Below are 19,074 nucleotides of genomic sequence, written 5' to 3'. Positions count from 1 at the left end.
GGTAGAGCGGACAGATTGACAGCAAAACGCCAGTGGCCAATTCTATACATATGTATTACAAGCTGTTCCCGTGAGCTTTGCTTCGCCTTAAAAAGTTTTCCCGTGGGAATACCGCGATAAAAAGTAGCATATGTGGTAATGCAGGGTGTCAGCTAACTCCATACAAAATTTCGTTAAAATCAGTTTAGCCGTTTTGACGTGAAGAAGTAACAAACATACACACATACTCACAAAATTTCGCATTTATAATATTAGTAGTCTCCAACTTTTGCAGTCGCCGGGCGATGCAGATGAACTTTATATATCTGAGTTTACACAGAAACACAACAGATATGAGAGTAATTGTCTAGGTGTAGGTGCGGCGTTTTGTTACCAGCCGGATATATAGGTTCAACCACACCAACATGACGTTTCTCAATCAACTCTAGTCCCATAGTCCATGCCAACAAGAGCTACCACAAATATCCGTGTTTCTCGGTGCCGCTGTCGGCTCAAATACTTCCAATTGATTTATTTCGCAATAAGAGTTGTCGCTTAGCCGAGTATGCTTTGAATCGTAATTTATGACACATTAATCGATCTATTCATACAACCGATCCTTATAAAAATCATGAGAGCATACAAATGTTTTATTGGTTACAATAATGGCTATCTCAAGATGTTATCAATTAGATAACTAAAACATGCCAATTCGCTATGGTTTCACCTCGGATGCCATAAACACACGTACGAAATCCTTTTGCTTTGGCCAAATGTGGTCATTTTGCATCATGTTGCAAAAATTTCACTCTCTAAAACCGTGTGTAACCATTCACTTTGAAGCGTTGGCGATAATGACTTTTTAAGACTTACTTTTTAGAATTATTGGGAAACTATTATCAATATTTTTTCGCCTATTATTACTACAATGAAAAAACGATCTCTACAAAAATATAAAGCGTTTGGTGGTCAATGTCCTTAGAAATGGAAACCAAAGTCGAGCCTATAAATAAGGCGTCTAAAGGTTCGATTAGTTTTATGACACATTTATTTTTTCTCTACTGCAAAAACAGTCATAGCTGGTAGGTATGCCGTTCGAAACATTTGTTGTTCAGGGGCTAATAAACAGAAAACAGTAAATTGTCGTTTAGTGATTTACATTTATTGTTAAATCACTGTTTGTTACATCGTGAACTTAGATGGTAATCACGTATGTAATTATCCCCTATTTTAAATAGCCTAAAAAGAGGAAACAGGTAATAATTTATGTTCTAGAAGTAAGAGGCACCTAATAAATAGGTGCACGTAACTGTAATCTATGTATAGTCCAGTCAGCTAATAAGATTTGTTGTATAACGGGTAGTTCAACGCTGGCGGCCGGCTAAACGAAAACAATTGTTAACAAGACCGGTTCCCCACTTTATGTACCGTGGTGTACCTGCGTGGGCGCTACATTCGGGCATGACAGCCACAAAGGATGGGGTCAGCGGAAAGTATCCACCGATACAGGATAAACTGATGACTGATGATGGTGATCCGCCTGTGGCTCTCTTCAAAGGGTCAAAATGTTTGGGTGCAAATAAAGTGTATTGTATTGCATCACGCTTACCGTTTCAGAACGATCGAGGGCATTAGTCTTGAATGTTACAAACTATCCAGATGATATAGAATCTCAGACACGTCATTGCAATTGATAAGCGCGCAGATTTGATTTACAAATGCCTGATACGGTTCAATAGCCGCCATAAATTTAAATGTTTCCTATAACAATTCGCTAGCAGAAATTTTCAACACCATAAGATGTTGCAGACTTGAATATTTTTTCTCTCTTTTTAGTGAATAATATGTCAAGAAACTTTTGCTCATAAAACAGTGTGTGGAAAGATCTGTCCAAATAGATAGGTTCTGGCAGAGTTGAACAAAAAACAGTTTTGTTATTTAAAACAGTTTAACGACACTTCCTTGGGTCGATCGATTTCCATAAATTATCATTCAAGGGAAAATAAATTAATGTCGAAGCTGCAATAACGATGTAAAATAATGTGAAGTAACAGTAAAAAAAGTATCAACCCACACAAAATGTTGATGAAAAGCGATGGAATCATTATTGAAAGTCGCAAATTACTTACAAATACTTGAGCAACGCAACTTTGGATTAGTCACATTAAGTGGACTCACATTAACTAAATAGGTTTTGAGGCGAAGGCTGCTGTAATCAGAACACAGCTGTGATTATAGGCGAAGTTGAATATATAAACGGTGATTTTCTTCGCGCCGTTAAACAGTTTGTCTAAGGCGTATTCCGGCGATAAGCACTCGGAATGAGAGCTGGCCGGTGACGCCTTCACTCGCCGTCACCCAGCAATAAGTTCCGTTCAAAAACTAGTTTTTTCGCTTCACCCACTTTGGTCAATTTGGTCGTCAACCGGCTGAAGTTCAGAATAGAGTCGTAAGCGAGTGGTTACTTTTACCTGGGTTACGTAAGCCCGTCAGGTACAATTTATTATTGGCTGCATTGTGAGCTTTCGTAATGCAGCCAGTGTCTGTTGTACTGCACTTTACGTCGGCATGCCCTCCTTCTAAAGCACCCGGATGTTTTTGCATTGATAATCTCAATATCATGGAATTCCGAGCGGGTTAACGTTACCGAAATGTTAGATTCAATTTCGCCGTTGACAATTAAATTAAGCAGCAATTGTATGTAGTTTTCAAGACGCACCTCAAATATGTATAGTTCTGTTCAAGTGAAAGCTGTGTGTACCGTGACGGACGAGTGTTCTTGTTTGTTTTTCAACTAGCCAGTATTTTTAATAGTACACCGTTAGAATACATCTCAGATAATACAGGGTTGTGTAATGGTTGGATTTGCTTCTTTTCTACCTGAAAAATTATGGAGTGAAAGGAATTAACTGATGAGGTACATGTAAATACAATCTTAACAAACATCAATATTTTATTTTAGATGGGGATAACCCTATGCAAAGTTAGTTAATAGTAACCGGTAGTCTGTAAATATTAGCTCATACATATTTAATAGATACATGCAAGAGAATGAGCCAGTGGTATAAAGTCGGCGAATGCGATAGGCTTATACAAGTCATATGCTGATCTATGACCTTTTTACTGTAGAATCGGAAATTTTGATGTATAAATAAACAAATATAGAATAGAATTTCTTTACTATAGATAATTTAGACTTAAATTAACTTTAAAGTAATAAAATAAAATGTAGCACTCTACGTCAACGTTTAGTAAATTTTAATGATGATGATAATGATCGTTAAATTATATTCGGAAAAGGGCACAGTATTAAGTTTAATTAATAAGACAAACAGTAAAATAACAAGTATAGATACTAAAATTCCATTCTGTTTATGTTTTACTAGAATTTATTTGAAAAATTTATTAATGTACCTACTTACAGGTACATTTAACAGTTTCCCTGCAAGCTACCATGCTGAATCAGTGATTGGAGGCATATTAACTAAGATGTAAAACATACAAAAGGCCTTTATCTTTAATATCACATGACAAATAAATGTTAGTAAAATATGAAAACGCAATGAAACCCGCACTTCCTTGACGGCCATCGAAAGCGGCATTCGATATGATAGACATGCCAGCACACAACTTTCCCTTCTTTACTGGAAAATAAGCATTAAACTACCGTCTTACGGATAAAAGTTGAGAGACAGCATAGACACGCGTGGGCAACTAGTGTTGACAATGTGTGCGTCTATTAAACGATATAACAGTTTCTTGACAGAATTAGTACCAAAGTCAGTTTTAGTTACCGAAAAATATTTAATCTTACATTTTATTGGATGTCTTCATAAATCCAGTGAATTATTCAGACATTATTATGTACCGGGTTATAAGGGACCTTTAGCAAAATGAGATGCCAAATATAAGAGTAAATCGTATGCAACTACATAATTGGCACAGCAGGCGCCTGACTCTACCTCGACAGGGCCAATAGTAAGCGGCAATCACCGGAAGCCTTTGTCTCCATAATTTGCAACGATAATTGTAGTTCAGCGCTTCAAGCGCCTGCGGCCTCTGTACGAAATCTTGAAGCAAATTCTGTTAGCGCTTTACGTGCTGCCTGTCACGCCGCAGACTCATGTTCCGGCGCTGTGTCCTTAATGGTCGAATAGTCGTTGCGCAAAGGTCGCATGTCTGAATAACTTCTTTTAATTTTATGTAGGTAACTCTATTTGGGTCATCGAAGTTCTTCTGATCAATACAGAGAAAACAGTAACTAGAATTCGATAATGGCCGAAAGTGAAAGTTTGCGAACGGAACCTAGTGTGTAGTAATGATGATCGACCGTGTATAGTTTTTGGATATTGTTGAACAACTTATTGCAACCTCTGCCACGCTAACCGACTCTACAGAATCATGCTTTCGTTTCGAATGGTAGAGACACAACATCCACGTTTGTGATTTAGATTGTGAATTTGTTTATGATCTGCAATGAAGTCAGGTGGATGAAATCAGCTATGCGATTCCTGGTCGGGTGGCAGTGTCCAGTAGCCGGCGCGGTGCGCAAAGTGAAAGTGTTGCGAGCGCACGCACCGGCCTGCAGCCCCAATAAGACGACACCGCGCGTCGTCCGCATACTTCAGCAATTACCACGTGGAAATCGGCACCGTTCCGCGGATACGATCATAGCGTGCCCTCTATGCTATCCTGGTAGCCTGGTACTTCATCAACTTTAACTCATACTCAAAGCTTCACTTCTGATTTTAATAATACTTTTAATGGTACAATTATTCAATCTTGAAACGTCTCAACTCTTCAACAAGTTGAATTACCGTTCACCTTCAAGGTACATCATATGAAAGGTGGTAGTGGTGGTACCAACATTGACCCCATGGCCAAACAAGAACCAGCGGTGACCTTAGTAATGACAGTAACTTAGCCTTCTTTCTTCCATATTTGTTCCGGTTAGATCTGAATCGAGTATGCTGATACAATGTTGTTTTGTCACGAGTTAATTAGTAGAGCATTAAAAGCCATTAAAGTAAGGGATAAACCTCATTTAGGCGAGCAAGAACATAAGAAAAACAAAATTTGGTGAAAAAAAGTTTGTGAAAGAATCTACTGTGCTGCAGCTTACAAAGCTTTTAGATAAATACTACCAATTAAGTAATTATCATTAGTAATGATTGGTGCCATAAATGTGTTATCAGTTATCAATCAATAACCAAGAAGCAGAAATTCTCCGCATGAAAATGCAGGCACAATGTGTCCCACTGAATGTAAGTCGTCCTTGTCAAGACTGTAAACACCATTGTTTGACCACGTGGTGGCAATGGCAATTGCACCCATTATCATATTGTGATAAAGGTGCTCTTGGCAGCGCACACTTAGGCTTTGCTGTGTCAACAATATCGATCGTGCTCACTTCACTTGTTGTTTCTAGATAAATGAACGCTTCAAGTGCTTCGAGACATTCGTAATCCGTTGCAATTAAAGGAGAAAAGCATACAACCGTAAGGTGTGGAGATAGAGTATGAAATCCTGTAGTCATTAGGGATTGCAATAACACTTGGCCAAGCGTTCGTGGAGGTAATAAAGTGTCTCGGGAGGACATCGACCCGCAAGACACGAATGGTCGAATCGCATCCAACCAGTTGCTTTGACGGACAATCAATTTTATAAGCAACAAGAGAATCGGGTTCAATGTAAGTACATAATTCGTATGATTCATTTCATCATCACCATACTAACTACATAACTATAAACCCTTTTCTACCTATACATTAGTTATTGTTTACATAAAATCAAGTAACAAATTAACTGATAACAAAATAAATATTAGGTATCTATCAAACGAAATATTTGGATCTTTGAAGTAATGATAATGAAATTGCATATTAATTATAACAAACAATAAACACCTAACATGACTCACAAAATGTGGTTTGAATATGAGTTACAATTGCATACGGCTCACCGATTAGCAGGTACAATAACCTCACGGCACAGAACAAGCAAACAGAAACGCTTAATCGTATAACACAGTAAAAAAGAAGCCCTTTGAGAACATAATAATTATAGGCTTGGTATAATATGTGCAAATACTCAAGCTTGGGAAGTTAATTCCAAAAGAGGATTGATGGATAGAAAGTACAAATTTTGATATTCATACATGTAGAACTTATTGTATGACTAATAGGAGCAAGGGGTTGGAGAAGTAAGCACGGTAGAGCCCCAGAAGCCACTCGACCACGGTCGACGCACCTGGGCGATGCATTCGCATCATGCCCGCACTGGAGCGGCAGCTATTTTTAAACCGTCCACTCTATCTTATTTACTATTCTGGTCCGCAACTCATTGAATTGTGGTTATTATGCGCTCCTTGGATGTGTGCCAGTGAGCCTCGCACCTAACAGCGATAACAAGATATTCTAAGAATGATACCTGGATACCATCTCGGATGTATTGGCCCAAAATGTTGCGGACATTGACGGAGCCAAGGTTGAGGCCGACTATAAAAGTATTATTCTATTATCAAAGGCAATAATTACACCAGACACAAGTGTGACAATGAGAGACAAAAAAGTACAACATTGGATCAAAGATAACGAGTTATCAAGAATGACTGAGGAAAAATATCATACGATAGCCACGTAAAACAAAAAACAATTCCACGTTAGATTATTGGTAAACATGCGACACAGCACAAAACAATTGGGTTTCCTTTAGAAGTAGTTAATAAACGTGAGGTAGATAAGTAAGTGAATAGTAATGAATGTAGGATTATGGTAGCTATGTGCCAGAGGACGTCACATTCGAGAGAGATCGTCAAACCGGCAAGCGAGTGGCAGCGATCAAACCGGTTGGCGGCGCCGCGCCGCTAGTCGCGCTATAGCCTCTGGATTATCAACTTGTAAACAAAATCGCATTACTTATCATTGTCTCACCACTCAAATCACCAACAAGAAATATTCCTTTAACAGCCAAACACTTGTTAGTAAACAAATATGCTACTGCTGCTTTGCTGCGGTTGAGGGAAGCATTGAATTGAATATAATACTACGGCTATCAATCTTTTATGACCTATTGGAATGCTGCGCTCTGTATATGTATAACAGATTCATTATGTTACATGGCTTTTAAGTTCTTGTAGCAAGGCTTCAAATACATATCCTTTCATTTGAAGTCCAATGGAATTAGTTAAAATGCTTTATGTGTGCAGTGATCATAAGGACAGTCGATTCTGTGCTAACTCGTTAATAATTCACAAATCCTTTGTTCATAAAATCTCACAAAAACATTATGTTTAAAGAAAAGAAGACGAAGTAATAATATAAATTTTGCATATAATGTCGGGCTGTTGTGGTTTCATGTTAAATGTAAGTGAATATTGTTGAAAAACAGTGGCTGCTGGGGCCGTTTCAAGTGACAGAACATGTTCTGCGCCGAAATGGCAAGGCCGTGGTGCGTGACCGCGTATTGAGCGTACGTACGATACAACTTGATTAATCTGCTTTTCGAAACGAATTTGTAGCAACAAAAAACTAAGAGTTTAGTGTCTGGTAACCGCAGCGACAAGCGGCAAAACGAAATCGGCTAAGTGGGTCATCATACAATTTCGCAAGTGTATCGAGTGCTGCAAGCATTGCCGGTACGCCCGAAGCAAGTCAAGGCCCTAATGTCGACGAGACCCGCTCCTGACGTTTCTTCATTTACTACATACTTACTTGAGAATAGATCATAATAATTCAATTTATTTCCTTATTGCCATAACGTTTGCGCGTGAAGTTTGTGTTTTGGATGACTCATCACGGGGAATATAAGGGATATCGAGATAGGTACCTCCCCGCTGCATTTTGTGAAAACAAGTAGCCGATAGAAAATATTGGGATCCCACGTTATCTTATTATGAAACCGATAAACATATTCGGAAAATTATTAAGTATACTTATCATGGTAATCGTGAAAAGATAAAAGTAATCAACAACGCGACATTTAAATTAAACATTCAAATTTTATAAAGTACGATTGTAAATATGGACATTGAAGTTCACCATCAATAACATCCTTCAGGAATTTAGGTACTCTTTATTTGTATTTTGTATTTTGTACTCTGTATTTTGTAAAAAATCTAGGTTAACTTTTATGAATGTAATAGCTGTTGTAATATTTGGAAACTCTATTTTGGCACATGAACCTTATTGTTATTGCGTTAATGATTAGAATTAAATATCAGCATGAACATGAGATTACATAAAAATCATCGCTAAGGAAATCATCAGCTGATTCTAAACCTAAAATTGATTTCATACATAATTCCATTGCTCAATACAAGTTTCATACGATCACTGAAGTGATAAGGTCATTAGATTATGTAACAAGAAAATAAGTGAGTGCAGTGCCGTTAAGCAAATCGTACTTAAACATACCTATGGTTGTAGTTATTACTTCATTATAGATTATCTAAGCGCTTACTGTAATAATGAGCTAACGATTCGATACTTCAATAATATGACCATAGCTGTGTGATTCTTAAAATTCTTTGAGATGCTATTAATTCATTATCCTTTAAAATTATTTTATATTTATATGGTAAAGTTATCATTAGGAACTTACCCCTTCATTTCCGGGTAGGAACTGTATCTTCGGTTTGGCCAATTTATCCTGAAACAGAAAACAGTACTCATTAATATCAAGATAATTTTGTTTGAAGAAGTCTGCGCCTCGTGATAATCGATATCCTTGACTGTGGAAAACACAACGATGACGCACCAATTTCAAAAGAACTCCTCTGTTTGTTACATGAAACAAACTAAGAAACAACTTATAGCTGTGCCGGCCAACCAACTAGGTATTACTTAATTTGGTTACGTAAAAGTTTAATAGACAACCACTAGGCGATCAGAACAAAGCTAGGTCGGTAGCTAGCACGTGATCTTATAAAACACTTCCTGATTAATCATTATTTTTTCGTAATGATCAAGATCAAACCAGATACATGTATCCTTACTATAACGGACATGTCACGGAATGTTAGATACCGTTGCGAAGTTGGCTACGAATGGTGATTATAATTACTATGTTTTCAGTCATGCTCTATAACTATCGAGAAGTGTAAAAAGAATCAAAATTTGGTGACAAGAAGATTTAAAGCTGACGGGTGAGTCGGTAAGTAAAAATTTCCGCTTAATTAGTCCACGCAACCCAATCAAAATCGGCAATTAGACGACAAGAAGTCTAACAAGTTGGGTAATGTTGCCTACAATGAGCAAGTGTCGGCAAGCTGGTTGCACAACGCCGTCAACGACCATCGGGTCGCGGCAGACACCGAGAAACATTAAACTGGGCTACCCGCGCGCCCAATGGTGATGTAAACTAGAAAATTGCTCACTTACTGTACTGTGAAAATTTAGCTGGAGGGGGGATGAGCCGGAACTTATAGCATCCATGGCCGTGACTTTACCTAGGGCTTGCACGCGTGCTCACAAAGAATCCAACCACATACGACAGTTACATAACTTCACATGGAACACAGAATGTTGGTGCATTTCGTAGATGAAGTTTTGCTTACAGATTTCAATGACTCGATTTATTTAACGTTCTAACCAGTTCTCAATCGAACGGGCAAGGTCGTCAATCGGCATGTAATTTTTCGCAATTATGTAGTTTTAAATTGCATAGGACACCGTTTTGCTGCCTTAAATGCAGACAAAGGCTTAGCATCTAATAATGCAACTCAAACTCAATGCAACTTGGTAATTGAATCTAACCATGCACTAGGTGGAGTACGACTGAGAATAGAAAGGACCAATAAACACGGGGATCCAATCAAATTATATTCAGGTACTAAGCATGTTAGCAGCAATCACAGGTTTGCAACACTTGGAGCGTTTGTAAGAATGCCAACGTGTCTTATCAGGCGTACAAAAGACTTATATCAAAATTATAATATTTTACGTTACTGATACCCAGCATTATAAATAGGTATAATTATATTACACGCATGAAATATCGATGGGAGACATGCGTCCACTGAGTGGAATGGTGCAGATGATGTAATACGTCGATGGCGATCGAGATAAAGCGATTTAGTACCTTAGAGATATAAAAGTTATTTCAGTACAGACTGAAAAATATTTCCATAATAACAAAAACTGTTTCTTCAAACCGCAATCTTGAAACTCAAGAAACCGAATGCAGCAAGGCGACAATGCAGTCCAACATCTTTATTTTTATAAAGCGAACAAAAAGCCCCGAGTAATTTTGGCCTTGTTTTGAATTGCCAAGTTGTATAGTGAGGCAATAAAATACCTCTACAAAGTGACCTTAGTGGAATAAGCTGGCGACCTTTAGCGAAGTAACAAACTTTTACAAGTTCTTGTTCACAGTACAATATATTATAGAGAAAAGCGAGACGAATGACCGTCTATTGGACGGAGCGGTGCCAGCTCAGTCGGCTAAGCGCCCGATTCTCACGTCAGAGATGCGGGTTCGAATCCAGCCGCTGATATGTTCCAATCTGTTCTTTGGAATTAAGTTCTTACGGTAAATGAAAACATCGAGAGGAAACCTCCATATAACTAGATTTAGCACATCCAGATACTATGTGAACCCACCAACCCGCAGAAGACCAGCGTGGTGGGAAATGGTCCAAGCATAAGAAGGCAGTTTATACCTTGGGAATTTGCACAAAGGTTCCATTCGAGAACATAATACACCCGCACAGAATAGTATATAATACATCGCCTATCAAATCAAACATAACAAGTTAGTGAGCAAACAAAGTCGCTTTGAATAGAGGTATATTGTAGGGAAAATTTACACGAATGCTTGAGTTTGCAGGCTTCTCAACCTTCAATCACGATCATGACTGACGCAGAGACTTTTGTTCCATAAGGTGGTGTAGAATACAGTACGCACAGGCGTGTACATACGGCAACAAGTGTTTATAGCTAGCTAGGATGATAAGGAAAAAACCGTGTGGGCGGCTCGGCGGCTCGAAACGAAATCGGCCGATAGCTGCTTATTGAGCCAAGAAATGACTGTCTTAAATCGATTTACACTGTGTGGAGCAAACTGCGGTAGCCGATAAACAATTTGGAAAATTTACTCTGTAATTTAATAGATGAAGTTTAGTGTAGCTTTTTGAGCTGTGAAATCATAAATGAAACTTCACACTTATTCATATTAAGTTGAGTTATTAGTTTGTATTTATTTCTTTCTTCTTATTATATATTTGTGCTATAAAGTATAAAATACATATTTGACTGTTGAAACTGAAATCATACAGCCTTGAATTTCAATATCTATTCATCAAAGGTCGCCGATGCAGTGTCTGGCACTCTGTAATAGTTAGCTCATAAACAAATAGCCGTGTTGCAAATTCACGGAAACGTACTTTTTCAAATTTTGGTAGTTACCTTGTTGTTCTCAATGAAATACACAAGATACAATAGAAAGGGACCCCCGCGGACTAGGTAGAAATGTATTCAAAGGGCGGGTGCTTAGAACTCAGCTGGTCCCTCGAAACAAAAAAGTTATAAAAAGAAATTATTTGCAACCATTCAACAAAGTTTAAGGATTTAAACGAGACTAATGAAATATTGAGTTGCTGTACCAACGAACGGCCACTTGAAAAAACGATTAAATACCTGTTTCTTGTAAGATATATAATATGGACGGCATTATCTCAGGTAAATTTATTAAATTGAAACTGGTTTTGTTTAGTGCCACCCTTGTTTGACTCCCTCGTAATGCTCTTCTAGGCTCGCTATCGTCGGCGAGGGCGATACAACTGTTATAAAAACACTCCATGAACTCTCTTGTCCTTTTCCCTTCTTTATTACCACTTTACTATGTAGTTTACGAGAGACCCGAGACTATCAGTGCGTTTGAAAGCCGAAAAACAATTACCCAAGTCCCTTTTAAGCCGTGATATCCTGCAACGTTACGTAAAATAGTGCGGCAGTATGTGCAGATTAGCTGACATTTTGCAAACAGGTTCTATGCAAGTTACACTTCGCACAGGTGCAACAACTTAGCATGATGATTATAGAATGCTGCATTTTCTTTGGATTATTTTCGTTATAGAACCATTCAAGTACCGATGAAAGTACAGACGCGATACGCCAGCATTGTAGACAGAAATCCTTGCTCAATATAGAAACAATTGAATTGAGGGGGGTTTCTTCGCAAGTCGACATCTGTCCGCAAGTCGTTCGAGGGATAGCCAGGTGCGGGGGGCAGGAGGGTGCGACGACCTCGAACCCCAACGCACGTGCTTATCGTAACGCATCCATATCTCACTTAAATGATTCTCGACTTTCCGGCACCCGCAAGAGAGACCCAAATCAATCTAATCTCGAGAAAGAATTCTGAGCGTCATACGGATGCAAAATCGAAATGGACCTCGAAACAATTGATGTAAAGTCGAAATTTGAACGAGAGGCTGGATGCATAGGTGCATTACAAAGATCCCAAACCATACGAAGTACATTAATCAGGTTTAGTAAGTATTGCTTGTTTACTGTGTAAGATGAGGTTTGGGAAACTTTCCTTCTCCCTTATTAACATACCTTTAAAATTAGCCTTTTTAATTTTATTATTATACTCAAAAGGTTGGATGTAAATTCACACAAGCGCTTAGAACAGCAACTGGGACAACATCTACCTTCCCACAATAAAACGCTTGCAAAATGCAGAAATGAGGGTGATCTATCTTAGTAATTACAAGATACATAACACCTTAGATTCCTAATTTAAGTGATATACCTACTTACTTTATAAAAATGATAATAACTGCATGTTACATCAGAAGTGGGACAGTGTCAAGTTTCTAGGTTACATTAAGATAGCGTCTTCATCACCAAGTGGACACGAAACTGGTATCGCTAGTGCCAATAGTTTAGTTCGGATATCCGTTATTGTCACCCAGTATTGCGCAGAAACTGCTGAGAATCTGCTAATCGTCTAAACAGCAATTTATGTACTGGTACACAACAATAGTAATTTGAGTTGGCGCTGACGCATAATATGAGGCATGACAATTTATTTTAAGTGAACCGACGCTGGACAACCTACTATTGGCTACAGTCGTAATGTGATTCATGGCTTCAATAGATTCCTCGCCAGGAAAAGGGCCAGGTGGCGGGCTCGCAACCGTAACAAAAAACGTTAGGTCAGATTGCCGTAGGTCGCAGGACGGTTGGGAAGCAAGGGAATGTGGATTTTAACGGACAATGGGGATGAGCGATAATCGTTTGTCGGGCGCAACAGTTGCCCCTGTCTCCTGTTATGTATGGGCGGCCACAAAGATACGGATCGTCGTGAAACACGTGCACAGAGCCCGGAATCACAACTCAGGTGTCCAGGCGCAGGCTGCGCTGTTTAAACTTACAAAATGGCTTACAGAGAGTGCGACAATGCATGAGCCATCTGCTGCCTCAGGTAGATGAGTGCTTTGCCACAGGTTTTCGCTACAAACATGTTTATTTTGCAAATACATTGAAATGATACAGTGGGGGCTTGTTAAACGCAACACTTTGGTCTTTGAATGGTTCTTAATTCGTAGGTTGTAAGTTTTACTTTTAATCTGTCTTTACTATAGGCGCAAATCCATTGTACCGTTGTGTACCTAATTATTTTATAAAACAATGTAGGCTTAGTATGTACCTATGTAGAATTGTAGATGTTGAGTCAATTTGATAGCATCATACATAAATTTTCTGGATTGTTCTATGAAAACAACATAGATACAATAATTAAGTAAACAAACTGCAATAACTGTTTACCTGTGGTGTTATGTGGCTCTTTTTATGTAAATGTAGTAGAAACTTTAACTCAGGTATGGAATAATAAAACATTGTGAAAGAAAATAAAGTTGAGTCGTAGGTATGTTGTTTATCAACCGGTGTAGGTAATTTACCTAGTGTAGTAATCATATCTTAATAAAAAAATATCTTCTATGTAGTTTTGTATAATGAAATATAACCACGTAATGTAAATTTATATTCTTTCCTTGAGGTAACCTAACCCCCTTGTGTCAGGGCGAGTCTTGAGTGTTTACTGATATAGAATAGTTTTAGTAGCAACATCAATTTACACCTAATGAACTTAGTAGCCTACACAATACATTATACTATTTTAAGTTAAGGTACTTTATAATTAATGACTGTCTAATTTGCTGATGAGGATGATAAAGCTAAAATCTTATCGTATTCTATGTACAATACATAATATCTATACATGCATCACACAATTTTTTTTATAAAAAAATTATCGAGAAGTGCTCAAAAAATAAACCGGTTGTATTGTTATTTACTTACAATTTATCTAACTACAAATGTGTACCAAACCAACTCATTGAAATTAGAGGCGGTTAGCTCCCACCGCCACTAAGCCAAGTAGACAGGTAGGGAGGTACTTAGTTAATGATTTTTTGTAATAATTATAATACTATGTGCGTTATTTATAATAAAAAAAAACTATACATTAAAACACGTTTAAACCAACGAACATTGATATTACCTTCTACCATCTTGCATTTGACTTTAATTTAGTAAGCACCGAAATTTTAACGTATTGTGCTGCGGCTTCAAATGAATTTAGTTTATAAAAGTCAAAACACGATAACGTCTCCCAATAACACAACTCTCCTAAACACGTGTTAACCAGATGCTTACCGCTTATCATTCATCTAAACTTTGTAAATAGTTAAGCGTTTTCATGAAACAGAGGTTTATCAACAAACATTAGACTGACACAAGTTTTATCGATATGGCTTCATATGGATGACTCAAACACATAAGAGCATTTTTTTACTGTCTACTACTATTGCACAACAATGACTTTTCATGGGTAAAACTGAATAGCCATATTACATTATGACTATAACCTTAACTTTGGTAGCACTCCCAATTTCATAAGGTTCACCCTTCGTTTGGTCTTATCACTCAATCTCTAGGTTCAAAGATAAGGAATAACCGTTTGAACAGCTGGTTTCTGGTCTGGAAGTTACTTGAAAGATAGGATTTTATTTACCCTGGAAATAATCGTATTTGATCAATTTATTATTTGTTGCACATTTCAGAAGTTGTTCAGCAATTCAAACAAGGGGTGGCATGCAAGGAGATTCCCCGAGTTACGTATTAACTGTACATTTTACATTATGGTGATTAATCTGACTGGCTATTGCCACGGTCATAAACGCTAGTCCAGCTCTAGAGTTTAACACCGACACCCTAACAAGAACTTTAGATTTTGATTTGGAATCATCGAACATCAGTCTAGAGTTTGTCTGAAGAACTTATTCTGCACGGCTACATTTATCTGGTTGAATCCCGTGTCGCTTCTATCTATTGCTTTGAGCCAATATCACGACTACGGGACGGCTAATAAGCCAGGAAAGCTATGAGTATTTTAGTCTTCCTGCATAAAGCAATGTGTCAAAGACGGTAGATGTGACTGTGACCCCTTCAGTCCTATTTGATACTTTCAATGTGGTTCATGATTATCAGGATTTTAGCCTCCACTTGTATATGTATAGCGAAGGAAAGATTCGGTAGACAAAGATTAGCGACGATTTTAACTCTATCTACTACGTAGTGCATTATTAAACACCGTAACTGCATGTGGGTAACGCAATTGTCAGCGTACGTATATATGATATAGTCGCATACCAATAAAATATGGGCGACGGGACATGCTACCAACCTAGCCGGCTTGCTTTTGATTATACGATTCATAGATGCGTCATAGTGTGGTGTGTTATGCTACCTATAGAACTGTAACGTGTAAGTCCCTGTAGGTAACTAAATTGAAAAATGATCCTGAAGTTTCGTGGCGCGTCTCTTCCGGCAGGGTACGGCAAATAACTAGTTCAGATTGGTTTTCGTCCGAAACGATTTAAAATTAATAGAGCTTGTTCAATATTTTAAGTTTTTTTAGTCCTGACATTAGAAGGTTTATTCGGTCTTGCATCTATGTATCATGTTCATATCATAATAAATTATTAGGTACTTTTTGTTTAAAAATTTCGATTCCATGTAGGTATTAATCAAATGGCTATTTAACTATTGTACATATTAAATTTAAATGCATACACATAATCTACTGTAAAGGAGGAACGAAGTGGAGTGAATTTGAAATACATAACATTTTGAGTTTCGGTCCTCATTTTTTAAAAGCATAATAAACTATTTAGCCAAAAAAGAACAGCCAAAATTCTCGCCAGAAGTTTATGACTTGCGTCAAACTTAGTACTTTCACCGACCGACTCCGGCGCGGCGTTGCCCGAACATTGTCGTTGCGTTTGCGCGCCGATTCGCTTACCTAACGTACCTACTGGGCTTGCGAAACCGAATAATGTCGGCGACGCGAGCGGAATGGCCTAAGATCGGGAATAGGGCGCTTTGATTAAATTAACTGTGCATAAAACACAAAGCTGATGCTTCGAATATCATCTATTTTATCATAGGATTAATAAAATAAAACCTGTGGTGCTGATTTGTCACTTGAGGTGTACGGTGGCCTGCGCCTAAAAGTATACAGGCGGAGTTTTTAAAATAGCGACCTCAAGCTCACATGCTGCTCAAGCACATCCACATAAACACCACTGCTACACACATCACACACAACACGTCCCCGGATTTATAACAGATTTAGCTGGTCCTTTCATCATCAGGGATCGCTATTTTAAAAACTCTGCCTGTATACTTTACGGCGCAGGCCACCGTACCTATGGCTAGTGAATTAAATTTAGGTCAATATTCGTACCATTATAAATAGCAAAATTCCTGATGATTGTTTGTGTGCATTTTCCAAATCCATGACATTTGATTCAATGCCATGCCAATCCTTGTAAATGCACATGTGTATAGGTATACATAGGATGTGGAAAGGTAACAATACAAGGTCAGAATATCAACAGTAGGTACTCATATACTTATACTATTGTTCAACAAGAGTACATGGTACATCTCAAAGGTATTAGCACTCTTTGTTAAAATTCGCAAATCACTAAGGAGAGTACATAAACAGAACTCAGGGATGCTATGATAGTATGGTCTACATGTATCAAACATTAAACATATTCTAATGGACATAATATTATAATGTCATCAAACTAATTTGATTCAGGGCAGCTTAATCCTGTGGTAACTACAAACATTTGAAATAAAACAAAGACATTGTAATGTGGTTTGTGCTAGTAAGTATACTGTAGGGTACTATTTGACTTGATATAGCATATTATGAGAAAGTTGTTTTTGGGTTAGTGTTTTTATAATTGTGACTTTAAAATTTTATTAAACTTTGGTAATAATGTAATTGTGCTTCAGAAAGTATTCTACAAACAATTATTTGTTAATGTTACTATTGCTAATTACTTGTGCTGCCATCTACTGGTTGTAATAGTAAACTGATTACTTATGTGCAAATGGAAAAATTGTACCTACTAAATTAATGGTAATAAAAAATCTAAAACTCTTTTTGTGTGTATTCCAACATTATTATAAGCTCATTATTAAAATGTGTAAGTCAATATACTACACTACCTAGAAAAACTCTACATAATATAAAAACACCACAAAATATTTCTGCTTGAAAAATATAATCATAACTTTCTAACGAGCAGACTTAAATTCTGATACATTGGATTCATGTGTGCACTGTATAGTATGTCTCATGCATTCTGCGCAGTCCTTATCTGACTGGCTAATTCTTCTTCTATGGTAATAAACCCTAAACCAACTATGGTGTTTGTCACCAACTTGCTATAAAGTTTATTTATTTAATTAGGTATTAACTGCATAAACATAATATGTATAGTTTAATGTCACAGAAATAGACACCTACCTTATTGAAAAAACTCATTGATTTTATAATTGGCAAGCCAAGGCTTGCAGTGATTGATAAGTATGCTTAGCCATTCAGAAGTTAGCTACAGGTGAGCTCGACCAATCATATTCACAGCAAAATTAAATGACCAATGAAGAATTACTGCAGTGTTTTATCCTTGTTATTTTGACATTTACTGCAAGATCATGAATGATGGTAAATCTATGCATCTCTCTGCTTCTGGCGGCTTCTTCAATAATAATAAGCTAGCAAATCTGATATTACAAATGCCAGTGCTCCAGTAAAACATTGCTATTCTCTGTCCTCCGCCTTTCCCATCTCAATGCAAAATTCAATATTTATGATGTAGTCTACTTTTAAGTATATCGGTGACTAACACTAGAACTTAGCTTTAGAAAGAGGGTTGTGAAAGGATTGGCCAGTCAGATTAGCTCCAGTAATTGCTGAATGTCAGAGCTGCGCTGCGCTGGTCGTATAATGTAACAGTTGATAAGTCAATCAAGGAGGCTGTTGTTATGGACTCTATGTATGAATTAGTTAATTTGTTACACAAAGAATAATAATAAATATACAATTATTCTTATAAAGTAAGTAAGTATATCATCTTAGTAATGTAGAGTCTTCTGTCCAATATTATTAAATAAATAATATTATGATTTTTTTTTTAAATCAAATATTCACAATATTTCTGTGTGTTAAAAAAGTGAAGCTGTGAAGTTAAAATACTGATAAATAATTTAAAGTTATTATTGATAGACCTGTAGGTCAAACAAAAGGAATGTGAGTAATTTGTTATTGTAAATTACTATATTGATCAATTCTAAGCTTCTAATACATGCAGCAATGATATTATCTTCAAGAGTTGGCAACTTTATAAGACCTAATTTGTTGTTGCTAGGTAAGACTTGACATACTAATATTTTTGGATACACTAGGTAATTATTTAGATATCGTTGGGATAATGCTGTTTGGCAGTAAATGTGCCTGTAAAACTAGCAAATCAAATATTAGAGAGTTTGTTTCCCCTGGAAAGTAGAGATATGTTTGCTGGCATTATCTGGATTTCACAAAAGCAAAATATTCTAGATGTTGACGTGGCGTGACATTGTACAGAGAACGTATCTTTATCGAGGCTACTTTGTCTCCAAGAAAAAGTATCCCAAATAATCAGTGACTTGTTGCATTTTATCACCTTAGTTGCTATTTTGATTACTGTAATACAATGGCGCCTCGGTAACGTTGATCTATCTTTGG

At 37.2% G+C, this 19,074-nt stretch overlaps 1 protein-coding gene across 2 annotated transcripts in view; it reads right to left on the bottom strand.

Annotated features, from left to right (window-relative positions):
- The window catches only part of LOC105396517 (RNA polymerase II elongation factor Ell), a 47,715-nt gene that overhangs the window by 28,260 nt on the left and 381 nt on the right, over positions 1 to 19,074 (bottom strand). For both annotated transcript variants that reach the window (XM_048628624.1, XM_048628625.1), the window contains exon 2: positions 8,581 to 8,628. In XM_048628624.1, the coding sequence (XP_048484581.1) occupies positions 8,581 to 8,628 (48 nt within the window). The remainder of the gene's footprint in view (positions 1 to 8,580; positions 8,629 to 19,074) is intronic.

Source organism: Plutella xylostella, chromosome 21, assembly GCF_932276165.1.
Source record: "Plutella xylostella chromosome 21, ilPluXylo3.1, whole genome shotgun sequence".
NCBI classification, from domain to species: domain Eukaryota; kingdom Metazoa; phylum Arthropoda; class Insecta; order Lepidoptera; family Plutellidae; genus Plutella; species Plutella xylostella.
The sequence above is the reverse complement of the archived record's forward strand: the minus strand, read 5'-3'. Positions and strand labels throughout refer to the sequence as shown.